The sequence below is a fragment of the Hemiscyllium ocellatum genome, chromosome 1 (assembly GCF_020745735.1).
Source record: "Hemiscyllium ocellatum isolate sHemOce1 chromosome 1, sHemOce1.pat.X.cur, whole genome shotgun sequence".
Classification (NCBI taxonomy): Eukaryota; Metazoa; Chordata; class Chondrichthyes; order Orectolobiformes; family Hemiscylliidae; genus Hemiscyllium; species Hemiscyllium ocellatum.
Window position 1 is genome coordinate 154189931 of NC_083401.1, and position 18171 is coordinate 154208101.

At 40.9% G+C, this 18171-nt stretch overlaps 1 protein-coding gene across 2 annotated transcripts in view; it reads right to left on the reverse strand.

Annotated features, from left to right (window-relative positions):
* trmt44 (tRNA methyltransferase 44 homolog) overlaps nt 1-18171 on the reverse strand; it is a 65290-nt gene that overhangs the window by 30872 nt on the left and 16247 nt on the right. The window contains exons 3-6 of one of the 2 annotated variants that reach the window (XM_060826906.1): nt 12788-13007; nt 11023-11091; nt 5662-5769; nt 3325-3396 (exon numbers count right to left, since the gene is read on the reverse strand). In XM_060826906.1, coding sequence (XP_060682889.1) covers nt 3325-3396; nt 5662-5769; nt 11023-11091; nt 12788-13007 — 469 coding nt within the window. The remainder of the gene's footprint in view (nt 1-3324; nt 3397-5661; nt 5770-11022; nt 11092-12787; nt 13008-18171) is intronic. The other variant, XM_060826915.1, reaches the window with a different exon arrangement.

The window sequence follows — 18171 nt, forward strand, 5'->3', positions numbered from 1 at the left end:
TTCTTTCTAATTGTGACAAGGAACTTTTTAAAAATAAACTTACAAATTTACAGCTCAAAGTGAAGGGAAGTTAATAAAAATGGAACACTTTCAGGAACAATGCATCAGCTTCAAGAAATCTCTGCTAAAGCACAGTAGTAGGTTGAAGCTTCCTCCAATCTATCTCAAGGTACTGTATCAGACAATTTGACAATTTTCCACAAAGAATTTCCATTTTAATGCATATTTTTAGTGATAATTAAAACTTAAAGATAAACCAAACTGATTTTATAAAATGGCCCTTACAAGCAAGATAGAAAATGTATTGTACTAATAGTATATGACAGGAAGAGATCTGAAGTACAAAAAAAAATCAAACAAGACCCCTTGGAATCCTAGTAGCACACAAACCCACCGACACTCTCAAACAAAAACTAACCAACTTAAAAGACCCAGTACAACCCATGGACAAACCAACGTCATCTACAAAATTCCATGCAAGGACTGCCACAAACACTACATAGGACAAACAGGAAGAAAGTTGGCCACCAGGATACACGAACACCAGCTAGCCACAAAAAGACACGACCCTCTCTCCCGCGTAGCCCTACACACGGATGAAAAAAGTCACCATTTCGACTGGGACAACACATCTATCCTGGGACAGGCTAAGCAAAGGCATGCCAGAGAATTCCTAGAAGCCTGATACTCCAACCACAACGCCATAAACAAATACATAGACCTAGATGCTATCCACCAACCCCTCAGAAAACAAACAGGAAATGACATCACCACAAACCCCAGGAACCTCATCCAGGAGAAAGATATAAATAGAAAGCAGGAGACAATAGCTTCGCTTCACTTGGAGGTCGCCACTGATGATGTTACCTAGCCAGGTAATGAAACGTCTGGATATCAAACCTACAGCTCAGCGAGCAAACCTACACCCTAAGTCTCAACCTGAGCTACAAACCTTCACAAACCTTGCAAAAGTACTAAATTGATATTTTGCCTTGATTTTCAATATAAAAAATGCAAATAAAATTTCAGAAATTTACAAACCAGGAAGTAGAAAGGAAGGAAAAATTCAAAATTACAATGACTAGGGAAGTGGCATTCTTGGAGCTGTGGGTTGACAAGTCAAAAGTTCCTGAAGAACATCATCCTAGAGCCTTAAAATAAATGGAACAGTTGATGTGCCAGTATAATTTTTTCAAAATTCTCTTGATTTGCAGAAGATATATTTGATACTTTCCATTTTAACAATTGCTGCTTTATTCAAAAAAGAATGGAAAACTGAAACCAGGGAAGTACAGGACAGTTAGTTTATATTAAAGGGCACTTCGATAAAGGTAGAGGTAATCAGCAAAATCAAAATTGTTCTGTGAAAGGGAAAACATGTTAACCACTATGAGTTTTTTTTTAAAAGGGAAGTAACAGGTGTATATAAAACAGAACAGGAAACAGTCTATTTGGCTCCTCCAGCCTACCGTGTCATTTAATAAAATTATGACTATCTACTCAAGTTTAGAATTCCACATTCACATCTATTTTGGATTACCCTCAATTTCCATGCCAACAAGAATCTATCTTAAAAATATTCAATGACCTACCTCCACCATCTTATGAGATTGGGAACTCCAAGTTACATAAATGAGACAATGTACTCCATCTGCCACTTTGCTGCCCATTCTCCTAACTTGTCCAAATCCTTCTGCAGCCCCAGCACCTCCTTGGTACTACCCAAATGCTCTAATGCTATCTTTGTATCATCTGCAAACTTAGCCAGAATGCCTTCAGTTTCTCCATCTAGATTGTTAATATATGAAGTGAAAAGTTATGGTCCCAACACAGAGCCTTGCGGAACACTACTTGTCACTGGCTGCCATCCTGAGAAGGAACTTTTCATCCTCAGTCTCTGGTTTCTGCCAGACAGCCAAGCTTCTGTTCATGCTAGCACCTTGCATCTAACACCATGGACCCCTATTTCACTCAGTAGCCTCCTGTGAGGCACCTTGTCAAGGGCCATCTTGAAGTCCAGATAGACAACATCCACTGGCTCTCCTGGTCTAACCTGCTCTTTACTTCCTCAAAGAATTCTCGCAGATTTATCAGGCATGACCTCCCTTGATGAACGTGTGCTGACTTTGCCCTATTTTACCACACACTTACAAATATTCTGAAATCTCACCTTTCACAATGGATTCTAGGATCTTGCCCACGACCAAGGTTAGGCTAATCTGTCTATAATTTTCCGTCTTTTGCCTTATTCCCTTTTAAAACGCAGGTGTCATGTTAGCGATTTTCAAGTCCTCTGGGAAACTCGTTGATTCTAGCAATTCTTGAAAGCCATTAACACCTGCACTATCTCTTCAGCTATCTTCCTTAAAACTTTTGTGTATAGTCCATCTGGTTCAGGTTTATCTACCTTCAGGCCATTCAGTTTTTCTAGCACGTTCTCCTTGGTGATGGCCATCGTACTGAGCTCTACCCCCTTACTCTCTTGAATTTTTGGGATATTACTCATGTCTTCCACTGTGAAAACTGACACAATTCATTCAATGTGATATTAAGATATAGTTGAAGGCACTGGATACTGCAAAGGCAATGAGCTTTGACAATATTCCGCAAACAGGACTGAAGATTTGTACTCTAGAACTTACCACACCCCAGACAAGCTCTTCAGTACAGTTACAACGCTGGCATCTTTTCAACATTGTGAAAATTTGCTCAGATATGGTCTGTACACAAAAAGCAGGGCAAATCCAACCTGGCCAATTTCTGCCTCATCAGTTCACTCTCAACCATCAGTTCAAAAGTAATAGTAAGTGTCATCAAGTGCAATCAAGCAGCACTCGCTCAACAATAATCTGCTCTCTGACATCCAGTTTGGATTCTGCCAGGGCCACTCAGCTCCTGATTTAACTTTAATCGATAGGAATCAAGGGGAAAACTCACCAATACTTCATTCCCAATACATCACACTGGTTGTTTATTGCTGAGACACAAAATGTCCAATGTGAGCACATCTTTATGGTTGTTTGTGGAAATGACTGGGCGCATGTCTTTGGGACTTTGAACTGCAAATCGCTGAATGCACAAATGCACTCATGAAAGAGAGATAGCAAAAATGACTGTGTTCATGTGGGCATCTGAGTCCTGCTTCTCAGTAACTAAATGGTATTAATATTGTGTTTCTGCACATGTGCTATTTTTGATCTATCTAGCAATGATGCCCATAAATGAAAACTTTGTTTATATTATTACAGTACAACGTAGCTTAGCTTTGCAGTTAACGAGCAAGTAGAATTCAAAAAGCATAAATACTATGCATCTTTTTCTTACCTCGAGACATGTCTGTGGACCATACATATCCCAAATTTTCCGTTTCCTCACATCTATACCTCTACCAGGGTGCTGAAAGGTTATGACAATTTGAAACATGCAACATTTATTTACTAAACAAGTTTTTTCAAAATAAACTTTGCAATTTAGACAGTTAACTGGCAATGTTTTATTATCATCACACAAGTTTTTAAAAATATATTTAGCTCAAGATTTTTAAAACATTTATGGGAATTTGGCAGTATATTTATTATGCTTTAAGAATATATCAATTCACCACAATATTTTGCATCAGAGACTGAACGACACACTCAATTCAGGAAATTATGTTGTCTTTTCTCTGTGCAAAAAACTTAAGATATGAAACAGGCATTATCCATTACTGAGTCCCATAATTAGTTGCTCAATTCCCAACCTTACCATGTCATGAAATCATATATTCCTAGGCCTTTCCCACTGACTCGTTTGAGTTACAAAAGCATATTGGATGACATTTGCCTGCATCTACATTGCCATTTCTTTTTAAAAAGAGCAATTACGAGTTAGCATTTTATAATTTTCATTCAAACACACACATTTCTTAAAATATATCTAATATGAAGTTTTACTTAGAAAGCTGTCAGGTTAGATTTTGCTGACAGCAACAAATACAGAGAGCCCAGGGACAGATGTATGGTTGTGCATGTTAAGTTGCATCCAAACAAGGCAACTAGCTATCCCAGGACCATATATGAACCGAGCACATACTTGAGTAACTCTATCAAGTAAACTGAAGAATCATGAATGAAGTAGCACAATATACCTCAGGAAGTACAACTGAGTAAAGTAAAATCCATACAACAGCAGGTACAAAAAGCAAAAAAAAAGCATCAGATTAATAGTAAAAGTTAGGAAACACAAAAAAGTACAGAGTTTTAATAATAACCTGATAACTATTAAAATCACACCTATAAAAGTTGATTTTCAATTCCTAAGAGGCTATTTGACATAATCAAGACTTAACCCGTAAGATGCAGAAGCAGAAGATGTTCTTTTGGCACAATGAGTGTTCTGCCATTCAATGAGATCATGGCTGATATAATAATCCCCAATTCTACTTTCCTAACTTTACACCATAGCCTTTGATCTGCTTATAGATTCTGTCTAACTTAGCTTTGAAAATATTCAATTACCCAGTTTCTATAGTCCCTTGCACTAAAGATTCCCCAAATCCACTTCCTTCTGAGAAGAAATTCCTCTTCACCACTGTTCTAACTGGGCAAATCCTTATTTTGAGAATATGTCTACTATCGTGCCCACATCTACCACCTCTGATGTGTTCCAGGTATCCACCCCCCCTTTCCATGCATATCTTGCTTAAAACTTTTCACTTCTCACGTTTAACTTGTGACCCCTAGTAATTGAATCCCCCACTCTGGGAAAAAGTTTTTGCTATCTACCCTGTACATACCTCAATCGGTCCTACCTCAACCTCAGTCTTTCTAATTAAAGTAATCCTAATCTATTCAACCTCTCTTCATGGCTAGCGTCCTCCATACCAGGCAACATCCTGGTGAACCTTCTCTGCACCTTCACCAAAGCATCCAAATCCTTTTGGTAATGTGGCGACCAGAACTGTATGCAGTATTCCAAATGTGGCCGAACCAAAGTCCTGCCAACTCTTGCACTGATGAAGGAAAGCATGCCGTAAGCATTCTTGATCACTATCGACCAGCATTGCCACCTTCAGAATAGAGTGAACCTGAACATCTAGATCTCTCTGTACATCAATTTTCCCCATGGCTTTTCTACTTACCACATAGTTTGCTCTTGAATTGGATCTTCCAAAGTGTATCACCTTGCATTTGACCGGAATGAACTCCAAATGCCATTCCTCTGCTCAACTCTTCAATCTATCTATATGCTACTACATTCTCTGACAATCCCCCTTCACTATCTGCTACTCCATCAATCTTAGTGTTATCTGCAAACTCGCTAATCAGATCACCTATAGCTGCCTCCAGATCATTTATGTATATCACAAACAACGGTGGTCCCAGCACTGATCCCTATGGAATACCACTGGCCGCAGTTCTCCATTTTGAGAAACTGATAGATTTCATTATTTCAGCCTGACTGCATAGATGAACCTCTTATGGATGTTCTAATACAGAAGCATGTCTTGATTGACCGGAAGTTACAAAGGTTAGTTAACAAGATGTCTCTTCTCAAGGTATTCAATTCTACCTCAATATCCAATAGCCACAGTGGGACTATTCAGTAGAAGACAACATGTAACAACTGCATCATTGTTATTACAGACAACACTAAACTTCACTCAGTTCAAGTTTCACTTACTCCTTCATTGGTCAGGATGTGAACCAGTAATCCATTCCCACATCCCAAATCTATAAAGGACTGTTTAGCAGTCAGGCCTTTTTCTAAACGCTCAGCTTCCCAAAGAACCTGCAACATGATTAGAAGAATCATTAAAATGGTTTCAAATGTTTGAAACCTATTCCTGCACTGTAAAAAAATGTATTTGCATTACTAAATTATATAAGTATGCATAGACTAAATATGGATATTTTTCCATTCCACAAGATCATTAAATATAGGAGCAGGATTAGGCCATTGGTCCATGGAGTAAGTTCTGCCATTTGACCACCGCCAATATGTTTCTCAGTGTAATTCTCCTACATTTCCCACCCCACCCCCCCACCCTTTGATCCCCTTACTAATCAAGAAACTCTGTCTTAAAGACATTCAATGACATGACCTCCAAAGACTTGTATGACAAAAAGTCCCACAGGTTCACAAACCTCTAGCTGAAGAAAGTCCTCTCTATCTCAGTTCTACAGGTTTGCCCCTTCACTCTGAGGCCATGCCTTTGGATCCTAGTTTCTCCCACTGGAGGAAGCAGCTTCTCCACTTCCACTCTATCCAGGCTTTTTAGTATTCTGTAAATATTAATGAAACCTTCCCTCATCCTTCTAAACTCCAAGTACAGACACAGTCCTCAACTGCTCCTCATATGACATCCCTGGAATCATTCTTGTTGACCTCCTCTGGACCTCCTCCAAGGCCAGCACATCTTCCCCTAGATACAAGCCCTAAAATTGCTCACACTATCTGCAATGCAGTCTGACCAGAAACTCAGCAGTACATCTCTGGCTTGTATTCTATTTCTGGTGATTCAAATACAAACATTGCATTTGCATTCTTAACTACCAAGTGAATATGTACTTTATTCTTGAGAGAATTCTGAACTAGGACTCCCAAGTCTCTTTATGTTTCAGATTTTTGAAGCCATTCCCCATTTAGAAAATAATCTGCACCTTTATTCTCCCTGCCAAGTGCATAACTTCACACATTCTCACATTGTATTCAACCTGCCACTTCTCTGTCCACTCTTCTACCCTGTCCAAGTACTTTTGTAGTCTCCCTTCCTCCTCAACATTACTTGTCCATCCACTTATCTTTGTGTTATCTGCAAATTTAGTGACAGTGTCCTCTGCTCTTTCATCCAGATTGTTAATGTACAAAGAGAATAGCTGTGTCCCAACACTGACTACTGCAGAACTACTCACTGGATGCCATCCTGGAAAAAACCCTTTTACTCCTGTATCTACCAGTCAGCTAATCCTCTATCCATGCCAGTATCTTGCTCCTAACACCTTTCGGCCTTCTCTTATTTAGCAGCTTCCTGAACAGCACCTTGTCAAAGGCCTTATGGAAATCCAAATAATTCATGTCCACTGGCTCTCCTTTGTTTGACTTGCTTATTACCTCCTCAACAGAATTCTAACAGATTTATCAGACATGACCTCCAATTGACAAAGCAGTGCTGACTCAGTCCTACAGCCGCATCGGTTGAGTTTTGTATCAACATTATCTCTATGTGGCACAGTGCAGAAAGAAAAGTGATGTCAGTTTCAAGCAATGGAAACAGCTGCCTTTTTAAAATGATGCTGCAGGAAATGGGTTTTTAATCCAGCAGCTTTCCTCTGTTTCTCACTCCTACTACCAACTCCCAATCATCCCTCAGCAATCACATCACCACCAGGTAAATAGGAGGCTGGCTTTTAGTGCAGGGATCCCACCTGCCCGTTCCCAGTGAAGGACTCTTGCCGACTTCCACACCTGAGGCACCTCTGTCCTGATCCAACTCCTGACTTTTATCCCTGTTCCCACCAGGGTGCCAACCTCTGGCATGCCTCCAGATCCCTTTTAAATCTTTCCCTTCTCACCTTAACCCTATTCCCTCTAGTTCTGGACTCCCTCAGACTAGAGAAAAGACCTTGTCTATTTACCTTATCCATGCACCTCATGATTTTATAAACCTCTATAAGATCACCCTTCAGGTCCGACGGTCCAGAGAAAATAGCGTCTCCATACAGCTCAAACCCTGGCACATCTTTGTAAATCTTTTCTGAACCCTTTCAAATTTCACAACAGTTGTAGCTGGACCAGTGTTTTCCAATGGTTCACGGGCGGCACGGTGGCACAGTGGTTAGCACTGCTGCCTCACAGCGCCGGAGACCCGGGTTCAATTCCCGCCTCAGGCGACTGACTGTGTGGAGTTTGCACGTTCTCCCTGTGTTTGCGTGGGTTTCCTCCGGGTGCTCCGGTTTCCTCCCACAGTCCAAAGATGTGCAGGTCAGGTGGATTGGCCATGCTAAATTGCCCGTAGTGTTAGGTAAGGGGTAAAATGTATGGGTGGGTTGCGCTTCGGCGGGTCAGTGTGGACTTGTTGGGCCGAAGGGCCTGTTTCCACACTGTAAGTAATCTAATTTTCCATGCCACTTCCAGGCAACTGTGGACCCGTACACCCAGATTCCTCAGGACTTTAATGCTTCTAAGGATTCTGCCATTTTTTGTTGACTTTGACTCTGCATTAGGCCTTTCAAAATGCATCACCTTGCATTTGTGTGGATTTCCTCAAAATAGGACTGACCCAGACATACTTGTGTGCACGTGCGCTGGGGGGAAACATATTTAACTTGCTCTTCCTTGGGAGGAATGCTAGTAAGCACATTTAAAAAAAAGTCTTGCCACTACAGTAAATATGAGCCTCATCAAAATAAGTTATAAATCTAACTTAAATGAGTAATTGATACACTTGACTATTAGAAGTGCCAAGCAGCAAAGCTTTATAAAGCCAATTTTTGCCTTTTTGGTTGAGAGACAGATTTGAGAAAAAAAAATCAACCCAATTCAAGATCATCATAGAAGAAGGTGACAACTGGGAATGAGCTAGTGAGTTCAGTTTAACAAATACTGATATTGGATTTCTTTTGATGGAGCACACTCGAACTCGCTTCAAAAGAATTCACATGGAAGTGGGCACTGAAAGTGCGTTTACTTTCAGTCTGGGGTTTCCTCCTCTCTCAACCTGCATTCCCTCTCTCCCTAGGTCTTTTCCCTCTCCAAGACTCCCATCCATTTCTGACTTACACTTGCACTGTATCTTGTATTCCTCTAGCCCTATCCTCTTACACTCCCCATTTAAGTCAAGGAAATAACCCTTGGGGCTTTATGCTCCAAATATTTACGCCAACACTATAAACACTCTCCTAACAAACATTTAAAATGGAAATAAAAGTGACTAAGCCATGTCACCAGTCCTCAGGCTGCACCTTCAATCAGAAATGGGTTCTTTCTCAGTAAGCCTGCAGCAGAACACATGGGACAGGAAGGCCTCTGACTGGAGGAGCAATTTCTTGAAAGATGTTCCACTTACGCTGTATTTGAAATTAGATTCCCTACAGTATGTAAGGTCCTTCGACCCAACAAGTCCACAGTGATCCCCCGAAAAGTAACCCACCCAGACCCAATCCCCTACCCTATATTTACCCCTGACTAATATACCTAACACTATGGGCAATTTAGCATGGCCAATTCACCTGACCTGCACATCTTTGGATTGTGGGTGGAAACCGGAGCACCCAGAGGAAACCCCACACAGACACGGGGAGAATGTGCAAACCCCACACAGATGGTTACCCGAGATGCGAATCGAACCCGGGTCCCTAGTGTTGAGAGGCAGTAGCGCTAACCACTGAGCCATTGTGCCACCCCAAATCTGGCTTCAAAATCAAAACAGCAAATTTCAAAAAAAGGATTTCCTGGTCTATGATCTTTTTTGTGCAAGGTTATTTTACTATTAACTATTGGAACTCTATGAATGTGCCATAAATTCGTTCACCAGTAAAGCAGATGTCAGGTCCTATGAAGTGCTCTAGATGCACTAACCCTACAGGCACTACTTTGAAGGAAACGGGTTCATCTCAGCACTCAAATCCAGCAACACTTCCTCCTTCAGACTTGAGAAAATGAAGTGTCAGTTGGCCAGAATAATTCCTGGTCAATTGATGAGATTATAGGATTATAGTATTGTATTTGCTGGAATTTAGAGCTTTGAGAGTGAATAGATTAAAGTTTTCAAAATATACAGTTAACAAAAATAAACTATTTCTACTGGTTGTGAAACCTAAGGCAAGAGAACAGTCTAAATATTATAGCCAGAACTTTCAGGAAGTCTGCAGATCTCTCCTGCAAATATAATTGATACAAGGTCAATTACAAATTTCATTTCTGAGACTGATAAGATTGGAGTTAACCAAAGGTATTAATAGATCTGGGGTAACAAGAGATATGTAAAGTTAAGCTGCAGATTTGGTCATAATCTCAACAACTGGAAAATGGGATCAAGGGGCGAATTTGCCTAGTTTCTTATTCCTCTGCTCAGACTTTGAATCTGGTTGAAAAATATATCAAATATTAGAGAATGTTAAATCAACTATCACATTACTGAATTCCATGATTATTACAATCAATATATATCAGTGGTGGTAAAATTACATTCCATGACGGTACAAATTTCAGAGTATAATTGTGCACAAACATGTAATTTCTCTCTTTAATATGTGGACATTTTCTTATAGAAATAATGAATTGTAGAAGGTAACTGAAACCTTCTGACTGCCTTGCACACTTTATCATAAAGTAACATTAATATCGGATGACAATGATAAAATATTGAAAGATTAGGAGACATACAAATGCACAGCTCAGACAAATTACTGTAGTAGAACTGGAAGAAAAAATCTAATCAAGATTGAAGATTAGAATTTTTCTTCACAGCTACAAAATAGTGGTTATGTGAAATAGCCTATCAAATATAGTTAATGCCAATTTATTAGCTCCTTCATAGAAAGCATACTACTTCTGATTAAGTTCAAAAGCATAAAATTACAGACATAGATAATTCAATATTCAGACAGCATGGAAAGATCCTCTGTGCAATATGTTCTCAAAATAAAATCATACCCTGGAGCTTCATGAAAAGTCTGGAACAAAATCTCCATATTTTTACCCATTTACAAGTGTACGAAGACTTATTCGCTTGCTTCAGTGATTAAATAAATTGATTAGTAAATTGCAATGAATTAGCAGTGAAGATCAAAACTGGGGATTTGCTTTGCTTTCTAATCAAAAACTGAAATCTTCCTCATGAATACTCGACAACGCTGTAGACTGTTTATGTGAAGTGTGCCAATGAGTTGAAGAGAGATTAAATGGAATGTTTCCTAACTAACCAACGATTATGGTTAACATTATTTCTCGGAACCACTGCACTAACAATGGCTTAAATAATTAGATTAGACTCTACAACTATGCCAGCACACCACAGTTTGGAAAGTTCAAACAAGTTACCAGTAAGTATGTTGCAATGGCGACATCTTCATACACAAATTTTTCAGGATTCGTTACCTCAGGCCAAATCTAATTAAAATTGAATAAAAGCAGAATAAGTAAAGGAGCCTAAATACATGATAATGTAAAGCAGCTTTTAATTGTTTGACCGATCTGTGGAATTTCATCTGGGGATGTAAGTGACAAAGAAAATAATCTGGTTCAGGTTTCAATTAACTACTGCTCACTCTAGGTAGAGGTGACTAATACCGGATTCATGAAGTCACAGATGTCTGTGCACCCTAGTTGCTGTATGTCATGTATGAACACTCATGGAAGGGCACAAATGGCAGACACCCTCATCAAGCTGATTTAAATGGACACTGGGATTGTTTGTGGGCAGGATATCTTTTGTGTGAATGGACTCTTGAATTCATGTTCAACATTGCAGAAATCCAGCAAAAAGTAGTTATAGACACAACATGCACAAGTTCAAAATGTCACTAATTTTATTTTTATTTGTGTATGGATTTGTTGTATCTAGGTAGATATTATGTGGAAACTTCAGACAAACACAGAGGAACCTCGATTATCTGAAGAGCATGGACGGGGAGTATTTCGTTTGGTTAATCAATAGCTGGATAATTGAATGCCGGATAACATAGTTAGCCAAGCATCGGGACCTTGCGATCTTGTTCAGATAATCTGAAACTCAGTTAATCGAATGCTGGATAATGAAAGTTCTTCTGTAAGTTAAACCCAAGTACGTTACCTAATTTCAAGAAAACTAAACCATGTAGAACTACTTAAAATGAATTACATTTTAATATGTCATCCCACACTGTGGGATGTGCTTCAGAAATAATTAATTAGCTGAGGATCTTTAAAACATCCAATGGTTATACTAATGTAACTGCTTTCATTCTATGATTAGCAATACTGAAAATCAGAGGGATGGATAAAGAAATTCATACTTGCTTCACCGAAATCAGCAACCCTGTAGCATACTCTTGCCACAAGTGCAGAAGATCTGGCAATTAGACTAGGCCTTGATCTCTATTATTGTCACAGTGTACTGCTCAAGGTGAACCTCCATCAGTTCTAAATACTTTAGAGTTTGCATCAGAAAGGTTGTGACTGAAGGGAAGAGACGCTCAGATTGGAAGATTGCTTATTTTCTGTTTGGGAATTTCAGAGCAGGTCTGTACATCCAATGTCCGCTTACTAAGCAGGAGAAATAACTGGATTCAACTTTGAATTTGCCTCCGATCACTGGAGATTTTTAAATTGGGTTTGTTGGATCCCTTTCAAAGAGCTATAACCAACTACATTTTTGGTTTGGAGGTCAGGGTGGTGAGAATTCCCTATCACTGGAAGTTTCAATCGTTACTTACAAACGTCCAGTCCATGTTTATATATCATTTCGGCAAACCTTCTTATATGAAACTCTGCTTTTAGGAGTTTTTTCAAAAAACAGAGCAGAGGGAAGGCCATCATAGTATCAATCTATTATTGAGTAACAGCCACAATACCTCCCACACACAATCTGTAATTTTGGCCAAAACGATCGAGAAATGTTGACATCAGAAAATAAGGCACCATTGTATTCTCGTCAGATCTTATCAAAACATTACAGAGTGCCAGGAAACTAGGTACAGTCTGTTTCTGCACCTCAAAGTCAACATATGTCTGGTACAAGTTAAAAAGAAACAAGGTTTTAAAAATAAATAGAATTTAAATTAAAAGAGAGTTGGATATTTTTGGAATTTAGTTCTCAGAATTGTACCTTGACCATGTCTTTGTATTTTGCTTTAAGACAATGGTAACATTCACTGTATTTTTCCACAGAAATGAGAGAAAGGGTGCTCTTAAAGTTATTCTTCTTGTTCTCACTTGACCATTTCACAATCTTTGTGAGCAACACATCCGAGAGCCATGCTGGTTTGGGATACACAATTCCATCTGCATTCCATTTCTCAGGGCACAAGATCGAAACAGAAATAAACCTTTAGGAAAGGGAATGAAACAGTAAAACACCACAGACATGTTGATATAGGTGTAGCAACGGCTAGATTAGAACCAGTTTATCACAATCATGTTATACAAATAAAATAGGTTTGCCAATTATTTCATGCGAAAAGAATGGGGAATTGGGAAGGTTTACCATCTGCATGCCATAATTTGGTAGATGTTTGCTTTTACTAAAGATACCAATGATAATTTTGGAATGCCCATACAACTCTACTACTTTGTTCCGTGACTCATCGGTTCCAGTTCGTAATCAAATATTTTAATAAGTACAAAATATAGGAGCTTTATTAGAAAAAAAACTTATAAAAATAGAAATCAAATTTTTTTCTGAAAATATCTAGGATATTTCCCACAGGGGAAAAGGACATCTTGAATGTGGGGGAAATAGATGGTAATATCTTGAAAAATGCCCATATTACAGAGGTGGTGTGGAAGATGTCTTAAAACACATAAAAGGTGGATACACTCCCAGGACCTGATCAGGTGTACCTGACAACTCTGTGGGAAGTTAGGAAAGTGATTGCTGGGCCACTTGCTAAGATATTTGGACCATGGATAATCACAGGTGAGATGCCAAAAGATTAAAGGTTGGTTAACAGGGTGCCACTATTTAAGAAAGGTGATAAGGAAAAGCCAGTGAACTATAGACAGGTGAGCCCAACATTTGTGGTGGGCAAGTTGGAGAGAATCCTGAGGAACAGAATTTACATAGAAAGGTACAGCACAGAACAGGCCCTTCAGCCCATGATGTTGTGCCAACCACTGATCCTCATGTATGCACCCTCAAATTTCTGCGACCATATGCATGTCCAGTAGTTTCTTAAATGTCCCCAATGACCTTACTTCCACAACTGCTGCTGGCAACGCATTCCATGCTCTCTCAACTCTCTGTGTAAAGAACCCGCCTCTGACATCTCTATACTTTCCTCCAACCAGCATAAAACTATGACCCCTTGTGTTAGTCATTTATGCCCTGGGAAATAGTCTCTGGCTATCGACTCTATCTATGCCTCTCATTATCTTGTATACCTCAATTAGCTCCCCTCTCCTCCTCCTTTTCTCCAATGAAAAAAGTCTGAGCTCAGTCAACCTCTCCTCATCAGATAAGCCCTCCAGTCCAGACAGCATCCTGGTAAACCTCCTCTGAACCCTCTCCAAAGCATCCACATCTTTTCTATAATAGGGCGACCAGAACTGGACGCAGTATTTCAAGTGCGGTCTAACCAAAGTTTTACAGAGCTGCAACAAGATCTCATGACTCTTAAACTCAATCCCCCTGTTAATGAAAGACAAAACACCATATGCTTTCTTAACAACCCTGTCCACGGGTGGCCATTTTAAGGGATCTATGTAGCTGCACACCAAGATCCCTCTGTTCCTCCACACTGCCAAGAATCCTGTCCTTAATCCAGTACTCAGCTTTCAAATTCGACCTTCCAAAATGCATCACCTCGCATTTATCCAGGTTGAACTCCATCTGCCACCTCTCAGCCCATCTCTGCATCCTGTCAATGTCCTGCTGCAGCCTACAACAGTCCTCTATACTGTCAATGACACCTCCAACCTTTGTGTAATCTGCAAACTTGCTAACTCATCCTTCAATTCCCTCAGCTGCGTCATTAATAAAAATTACAAACAGTTGTTGTGGTTCTGTTCGCCGAGCTGGAAGTTTTTGTTGCAAACGTTTCGTCCCCTGGCTAGGAGACATCATCAGTGCTCTGGAGCCTCCTTCGAAGCACTTCTTTGATGTTTCTTCCGGTATTTATAGTGGTCTGTCCTTGCCGCTTCCGGGTGTCAGTTTCAGCTATCTGCTGTGGTGGTTGGTATATTGGGTCCAAGTCGATGTGTTTGTTGATGGAGTTTGTGGATGAATGCCATGCCTCTAGGAATCCCCTGGCTGTTCTGTCTGGCCTGCCCTATGATAGTAGTGTTTTCCCAGTTGAATTAATGTTGCTTGTTGTCTGAGTGTGTAGCTACTAGGGATAGCTGGTCAAAATACACTCTTTTGAATACACTATTCAAAAGAGCTACAACACACTGCAGTACACCAGAACTGTGAAAAGACGAAGAGGAACACCGATACAAGGTATTCGCCAAAAACGGATACCCGCGCAAATTTATCAACAGATGCTTAAGAGATAGACCACAGAACGAGGACATGCCACAACCAAAAGGACTAGCCACACTACCATACATCAGGAGCATTTCAGAACTGACAGCCAGACTACTGCGACCCTTAGGACTCATAACTGCACACAAACCAACAGCCACGCTCAGACAACAACTTACTAGAACAAAGGAGCCAATACCCAACATGAGCAAAACTAATGTAGTTTACAAAATACCATGCAAGGACTGCACAAAACACTATATAGGACAAACAGGAAGACAGCTAACAATCCGCATACATGAACATCAACTAGCCACGAAACGACACGACCAGCCGTCCCTAGTAGCCACACACTCAGACAAAAAGCAACATGAATTCGACTGGGAAAACACTACTATCATAGGGCAAGCCAGACAGAGAACAGCCAGGGAATTCCTAGAGGCATGGCATTCATCCACAAACTCCATCAACAAACACATCGACCTGGACCCAATATACCAACCATCACAGCTGATAGCTGAAACTGACACCCGGAAGCGGCAAGGACAGACCACTATAAATACCGGAAGAAACATCAAAGAAGCGCTTCGAAGGAGGCTCCAGAACACTGATGATGTCTCCTAGCCAGGGGACGAAATGTTTGCAACAAAAACTTCCAGCTCGGCGAACAGAACCACAACAACGAGCACCCGAGCTACAAATCTTCGCACAAACCTTGATTACAAACAGTGGAGACCCAAGGACAGAGCCCTGTGGAACACCACTCACCACAGACTTCCAGGCAGAATATTTTCCTTCTACTACCACTCACTGTCTTCTGTTGGCCAGCCAATTCTGTATCCAGACAGCTAAGTTCCCCTGAATCCCATTCCACCTGACCTTCTGAATGAGCCTACCATGGGGAACCTTATCAAATGCCTTGCTGACGTCCATATACAACACATCCACAGCTCGACCCTCATCAACGTTTCTAGTCACATCATCAAAGAACTCGATAAGGTTTGTGAGGCATGACCTGCCCCTCATAAAGCCGTGTTGACTGCATTTAATGAAGCCATGCTCTTCCAGATGGTCATAAATCCTATTCCTCAGAATCCTTTCTAACACCTTGCAGCCGACAGACGTGAGACTTACTGGTCTGTAATTGCTGGGGATTTCCCTATTTCCTTTCTTGAAGAGAGGAATTACATATACCTCTCTCCAGTCCTCAGGTACAACTCCCAGTGGAGAGCGAGGATGCAAAGATCTTCGCAAGTGGCGAAGCAATTGCATTTCTCGTTTCCCAAAGCAGCTGAGGACAAATCTGATCCGCGCCTGACGACTTGTCAATCTTAATGTTTGACAAAACTTTCAGCACATCAGCTTCCTCTATCTATATCCATTCCAGCATGCACACCTGCTCTTCAAACGTTTCATTCACTACAAAGTTTGTTGCTTTCGTAAAGACAGAAGCAAAAAACTTATTTAGGGCTTCCCCTATCTCCTCAGACTCCACACACAAATTCCCTATGCTATCCCTGATCGGCCCTACTCTTTTTTGACCATTCTCATTCCTTACATAAGTGTAAAATGCCTTTGTGTTCTCCCTAATCTGTTCTGCCAAGCCTTTCTCGTGCCCTCTCCTGGCTCTCGTCAAACCACTTTTGAGCTCCTTCCTCACCTGCCTGTAATCCTCTCGAGCTGAGCTTGACCCTAGCTTCCTCCACCTTATATAAGCTACCTTTTTCCTTTTGACGAGAAGCTCCATCGCTCTCGTCATCCAAGGTTCCTTTATCTTACCACTTCTTGTCTGTCTCAGAGGGACATATTTATTCATCACTTGCAACAACTGTTCCTTAAACAGTCTCCACATGTCTATAGTGCCTTTACCATGGAACAATTGTTCCCAATCCATGCTTCCTAACTCATGTCTAATCGCATCATAGTTTCCTCTTTCCCAATTAAATATCCTCCCATTTTGCCTAATCCTCTCCTTCTCCATAGCTATGTAGAATGTGAGGCAGTTGTGGTCACTATCACCAAAATGCTCTCCCACCACAAGATCTGATATGTGCCTCGGCTTGTTTCTGAGCACCTTCTAGAATGGCCTCTGCCCTCGTTGGCCTGTCAACGTACTGAGTTAGGAAACCCTACTGAACACACCTTACAGCTCCATTCAAATCTTCTGCTCGAAGGAGGTTCCAATCAATATTGAGAAAGTTAAAGTCATCCATTACAACAACCCTACTACGTCCTCACTTTCCCTAAATCTGCCGACCTATGCTTTCTTCCATCTCCCTGCTGCTATTGGGGGGCCTGTGGTAAATCCCTAAAGAGGTGACTGCTCCCTTGCTGTTCCTAATTTCCACCCATACTGACTTGGTAGGCAGATCTTCCTCGACAATGGAAGCTTCTGTAGCTGTGATACACTCTCTGATTAGTAGTGCTACACCCCCTCTTTCCCCCCCCTCCCAATTCTTTTTAAATGCTCTAAACTCTGGAACATCCAGCAACCATTCCTGCCCCTGAGAAACCTATGTCTCTGTTATGGCCACAACATCGTAGCACCAGGTACTGATCCATGCTCTAAGTTCATCACTTTTATTCCTGATACTCCATGTGTTAAAGCAAACACACTTTAACTGATCCCTTGGTTCCTTCCCAGGAAAATCCTTCCCACTAGCTGGTCTACCTCTTGCTATTGCCTCGTCTGCATCAACTCTTACCTGTGGTATACAGCTCAGGTTCCCACCCCCCTGCCATACTAGTTTAAACCCTCTTGAACTACTCAAGCAAACCTTCCACGCAGGACATTGGTCCCCTTCCAGTTCAGAGGCAAGCCGTCCTTCCTATACAGGTCCCACCTTCCCCAGAAGGCATCCCAATTATCTACATATCTGAAGCCCTCCCTCCTACACTAGCTGTGCAGCCACATGTTAAGATGCGCCAGCACCCTGTCCCTCACCTCGCTATCTCGTGGCACTGGTATAAACTAGAGAACGCTATTCTGTTCGTCCTGCTTTGCAGCTTCCATCCTAACTCCCTGAAAT